The sequence below is a fragment of the Bactrocera latifrons genome, unplaced genomic scaffold, assembly GCF_001853355.1.
Source record: "Bactrocera latifrons isolate USDA-ARS-PBARC rearing strain unplaced genomic scaffold, ASM185335v1 scaffold_654, whole genome shotgun sequence".
Classification (NCBI taxonomy): Eukaryota; Metazoa; Arthropoda; class Insecta; order Diptera; family Tephritidae; genus Bactrocera; species Bactrocera latifrons.
The window spans coordinates 23,748-29,697 of record NW_017537328.1 but is presented as its reverse complement, the minus strand read 5'-3'; the positions used below and the strand labels follow the sequence as shown (position 1 = coordinate 29,697).

At 33.3% G+C, this 5,950-nt stretch overlaps 2 protein-coding genes across 2 annotated transcripts in view; both read left to right on the top strand.

Annotated features, from left to right (window-relative positions):
• LOC108975479 (protein lin-7 homolog C) overlaps positions 1–2,730 on the top strand; it is a 39,218-nt gene extending 36,488 nt beyond the window's left edge. Inside the window, exon 4 of the mRNA XM_018943975.1 lies at positions 2,492–2,730. Coding sequence (XP_018799520.1) covers positions 2,492–2,641 — 150 coding nt within the window. The 3' untranslated portion in view covers positions 2,642–2,730. The remainder of the gene's footprint in view (positions 1–2,491) is intronic.
• Positions 2,731–2,805: 75 nt separating this feature from the next.
• On the top strand, positions 2,806–3,837 carry LOC108975480. The gene is made up of 2 exons (XM_018943976.1): positions 2,806–3,350; positions 3,451–3,837. Exons 1-2 carry the CDS (start codon positions 3,339–3,341, stop codon positions 3,754–3,756), a joined length of 318 nt encoding a protein of 105 aa, XP_018799521.1. The 5' UTR covers positions 2,806–3,338; the 3' UTR covers positions 3,757–3,837.
• Positions 3,838–5,950: the final 2,113 nt, after the last annotated feature.

Genomic DNA, 5,950 nt, shown 5'->3' with positions numbered 1-5,950 from the left:
AAAAAAAAACTGACACATACGAACTCCAAACCCTTTGAGGGTTTTACTATACTGACCGAGTACCATTACCCTGACTTGGAATTTCTCACCCTCCCGACAATAATCCCAAAAATGTTGCACAGTATAATATGGCTTATACATACATATGTATGCCCAAGCAGAGAATATTGAAGAAAAATAATAGCTTTGATATTCCATAGGAAATGTGTTCCATTATGTATGTATGTAGAACTTTTATTTATTATTTTTAAAGTTAAGTATGTTAGTTTAATCATATTTTGTAATAAGTAATTTTAAATAAATAAAAGATTTACCTAACACCATTATGATATTTTCATGATTTATGTTAGCTTTCAACCAGGGAATTCCTTTCATACGCAATGTACGAATGTATGGAATTTCGCCGTCGGCATTTCTATTGCTCATACTTCAATTTTTGCTTCCAACCAAGGAATTGCTTGTATGTATGTGCAATGTATGCCTTTGCGTTTCACCGTGGGCATTTCCATATTGACATATAAAAGTAATTATGTATTTCTTTGTTTCGTTTTGGCCCAATTTTGTATATTAAGACAAGTGTCAATGGTGGTGTTGGTGGTAAGCGCTTGGAAAGTCACGATGAGTACACAGGTTCGAGTCTCGACAGAATTTCTATTTTTAATTTTTTTGCCTTTTATTCTTCCATGAGAATAAATTGTAAAATAAAAATATTTCATAATTTTATCATTTGTTGAGCTGCCGGCACTGTTGCAACATTTCTTTTAAGCAGTTTTGCCATCGTGACGAGAAATAGTTTATTTTCAGCGACGCTTGTGCGGGAAGATGTGTTGATACGTATGTTATTGCTGTTTTTGCTTCATTTATATTTTAAATGGTATGGTTGTGATAGACAAGAGATTCCCTGGTGTTTTAAGCTCTCTGTGTGGCTCGCATTTGCTGTTTTTAACATACAGAAAAATGTGCCAAAGAAATAATATATATATATCTATATGCCATAGAAATTCTATTGGTACTAATATGGAAATGATAACGAAATAATGCGAATATGCATATTTCATGAAGGTCATCAATTTTCTTTGAAGAAATGAAGTTCATTTTGAACGTTTTGACTTTGTAATAGTTGTTGAAGAATCTGGCAACTACGAATGGCCATAGTTTTCCCCTTACAACCACAACATTTTTTCGGTTACGTTTAAGATTTTTGTAATCCATTTAGTTAGTCAATTCTGATAAATAGCAGCGAGAATGGTGAAATTCCGTACTAGAATCTTATAAGCTCTGTTAGCCGTCCAATCGAACATCATACAGAATTCAATATGCACTTTCTATTGTATACAGTACTCGCGAACTCAAATGCATTGCACACATATTAAGTGGTATGATGTATTAATAGCTTCAATTAAAATTTGACGTTTTAGTAGGAGATGGCTTGGAATTTCTTTTTAAGAAACTACTGTAAAACATTATAAAATATTGATATATTTATATACAATAAATAACACTGTGCAACATTTTTGGGATTATAGTCTGGGGGGTCAGAAATTCCAAGTCAGGGTGATGGTACTAGGTCAGTATAGTAAAACCCTCAAAGGGTTTGGCGTTGGTATGTGTCAGTTTTTTTTTATGACCTTTTAAATGTTTTCCTTATTTGCCATGGTTTTCCATCTTAACAAATTAATTCTTTCCAATCAGGCCATGGTCCAGATATACGAAAGCTGATTAAAAGTGACGCATTCAATAATATTTTGATTGACGCTGAATTGAATGCATAGCAGGCAATCAAAGAAGTAATAGAAGGCTTGTTGGGAAAGCATCGTTCTAACAACTACCATGTTTCTGTCGCAAGGATGTTAAGAGCATTCTCGGAAATTTTTGTTTTTTTTTTTTGTTTTTTGGTGTATACCTTTCTATTTCGACAAAGAGAATATTAATTCTGATACAATGGGTACGCCCCTTTATAAAATTAAAGACCATCAATCAATTGAATCTTAAATGAAACTCTATTAATAAAAAATTACAACATATTTCTAAAAATCATGTGAACAAGAAAACTGATTTCCGTTAGAAAAGAAATGTTTTCCCTATGTTTTTATTTTCAACTAAAGACCAATATTAGTATACTCCATCATGTATTAAGGAAATATAGGAAAATAATATTTCGTTTCTACAAGAAATATACTTTAAGGTAATTTATGAATTTTTTAATTTCATAATTTTTTTTCATTAGCTTTGACTTATTATTTTTTTTTTGCATTTGAGCATGCTTACTGGGTTAGTGTGGATAAACTGAAGTCATATTTAGTTTAAGGAATCTAAATAATTAATCGTTTGTTATTAATTATCCATACACCTAACGCTTGTTATTGTATTATAAATATTCAAGTTGTGACATTTTTTACAAAATACCATGTATTCTAATTTAATATTGTATATCATATATTGTGCGTACATACTAGTTCCATATTTGAAAAATACTTTGCTTTTTTTTTAGTCCGTGGAAGGTGAAAATCACGAAAAAGCTGTGGAACTTCTAAAGCAAGCTGTTGGATCTGTGAAGCTAGTTGTACGTTATACCCCAAAAGTTCTTGAGGAAATGGAGTTGAGGTTTGATAAGCAACGCACTACTCGCCGTCGCCAGTGATTTAAAAACAATATAAAACATGGATTAAATTAAATGTAATAAATTATCACTCTTATTAACTCAATAAGATATCTTTAAAAAAATTAAAACCCTGACAACTTTTAAATATCGTAACGTAAACGTAAGTAAATTATGTTACTTCTACTGTTCGTCACCAGGTATCACACAAATGGATATTATAAATTTAATTATGAAGAAATTACAACATTATTATTTCGAATTGAAGACGTTCTCAATTAACGGCCACTAACTACACCCTTGCAAAATTCCTCAGATCTCACAGCTCTAATTGCAGTTCACTTTCTCTAAAGAGCACCCATTCTAGCCATACTTGAGCATGGCGTGAAGGCGCTATCTTTATTAAATATATGCGAAAAAATTAGAATTCTCCATYATGATTTCTACCGCCAACGGAAGGAAGAGTATATAAAGGACCTTCATAAAAGCTACCCCTGGAAATTTTGTCCCAATCCATGACGATTGTCTCCCCCTACAAAATGGGGGCTTGGTTGCATAGAGGAGTTACGTCAGGGCTCCGACGTTCATATAAGAGTAGTTGACCTTCGTACCCAAAACGCAACGCTAACCAGACCTCTCGTTAAACTAAATTTCCAACCAACTTCAAAAAATAGCGAAAATGCAAGTAGTAGAATCCATATTACCGACACGCTATAGTAAATCACAAAGATACTAAATAATGGATAGACTGGTATGACCCACACAAACCAAATAAAGTTGGTTACATATAGTAAAATCTACATTATTCATACAATTCAGTTGCCTCTAAACTCGCCTTTTCATCCATACAGGTAGATATGGATTCAGAAATAAATACAACCCCAACGCCAGTAATGCGACGGCCCATAAACAGAAATATAAGAATTATCCTTAGCACTGTATCAAAGCTGTATTCAAAAGTCCTGGAAGAGAATACAGTAATGATGGATGTAAGACGGAATGTACATCTCAGTACCGCAACCATGGAAACAAGACAAGACAGAAAGAAAAACCCTGCTAAATACAGAGAAGAAGTGGAAAATGATGATCGCAAAGCCATAAGAAGATTGCACGTAAGCTACTATAGTCGTAACGAGCTCTGGAGACAGATATCCTAATGAAAATCACAAAAAAAGAGTATGTGTTGTGGAAAGCGACATAACTTCTAACATACAACTAAAAATTAAATGTAAAAATGTTAGAAATTAAATTAATTAAATTGTAAAATATAACATACTTACCTTAATAATAAATTCACATTATATATTATTACACTTCCGGTGTGTTTAACGTGGGTACCTGTTGACGACAGCCTTACTCCACGGCGCTCAAAATCACAGAGGATTAAATCAATGTGTTGCTCAGCGCGATGAAAATGCTAAGCATTTTCAGTACCAATTGGCAGTGTGGAATGCACACACTAACAACCTTGGTCGGGTTCGAGGCCTATCTAAAACCTCTGCCGTGCTTTGGGTCTAGCACCTTGTTGCAATGCAACTCCACATTCAATTGACAAAGTCAGTTCTTCCCGCATTTGGTTTTTAACCACAACCTCCACGGTACTCCCCGAGTCCCAGTCCGCATGAACAGGTTGGAGTAAACTCCAAGGMCAGGAGTTGGACCCCTTACACACATCACATACAAACATCACTCATACAAAATCTAACCCTAATTCCCAGCTAACCGCTTAAACAACTCACGCGAGTTACATCTCTGACTGACGACATGCAGTTGTGCATCTCATCGCATGATCAGCCATTACGTGACCAAAACAGCAGACTCGGYATACCAGCATACTCAGCAGTACCAGCAACACTAAAAAACAAAACAACAACTTTATAAGCAGTAGTAGCAGCAACACTAAGAAATAAACAACAACTGTATAATCAGCAGTAGCAGCAACACTAATAAATAAAAAAAAAATATACACACAGCAAAAACAGACAGCTATTGCAAGAGGTACTGTTCACATATTTGAACATCTCGGTTAAATCCCCATTTGGAGTTTTTATTAATTACATTTATTAATTTAAAACTTTTCATAAAAGAATCTTAGTTTAATTCAATTTATAATGTCCAAACATTTATATAAAAAACGTATTTAAAGAAAAAAATATTTGCACGTAATGATTCAAATTCAATGTAATAAGTACAACATAAAAAGCATATGGATCGGTTTTTTTGATACAGATAAAGGAAAACATTGTTAAATTTAATTATTCAAAACCAATATATATTAAATAAAATATAATCTATTATGATTATGTTGGACAAAAAATTTTAGGATCTGCAAAAAATTTCTTAACATTGAATCCTCAAGAAAATTGGGATACATGCAAAATAAGATTAAAACAGCACTTTAGGCCAACAAAGGTACCAGATGATTTTGATCAATGACATCGGGTGGGTAGTATCGGTGAACTTGGTAGGAAAACAAAAGAAATAATGGATAATATTACCGAATATTGTGCTTTGAGTGAAACAGGCGGTATGACGAAAGAAATATTTTCAGGAATGCTTATACGAAGGGTAAAGCAACTTGCAGCAGGACTTTCGCCTATATGATACGGAATATAACGACATGGGCAGACATGACAAATACGATCCACAAATTCATAGGGCTAGACGATTAAATCCTATATTTTTAGCAAGAAACAGAAATTAAAACCAATTTGCTCAGAAGGCTTGAAATTTTAATAGTAACCAAAATCAAAGAATAAACAACTTTTAAAACAATGATCGTTATTATGCACAAAATAATTCGGGACGATACTCCCAAAGAAATATCAACTTTTCAGGGCAAAATAATTATCACCTAAATAATCCACAGAGAAAAACTAATTATCGGGCAGGAAATCCAGGCCAGTATACAAATCAATATCGTAATAATAATATTACCAATAATAATAACGGCTATGGTAATTCAGCAAGACAAAATAAACAGAACGGCACTCGGCAAACAAGACGTTCAAAAGGCCCAACATCAATGGATGGTGATGCTGTGAGCAGGACAGAGGAAACGAATAACAACTAGGAATTTTTTACCAATTAACCTCGGAAAATCAAAATAAAGTATTAATTTCACTTACTTTGTTTATTAAAAAATGGTGTGCATTGGTAGACTCTCTACTACTGGAATTATGAAAAAATCAAGCTTCGAACATAATAAGTTACAGGTTCTAGAAAAAAAATAAAACAATAATTAGTACACTGAATGGTGAAATAAGAGAGTCTAACGAAAGAGCTAAGTCACCATGCCCGCTAGAATATAGAAAGGAGGTCGAAAAATTGCTAAAGTATGAAAATTGCAGC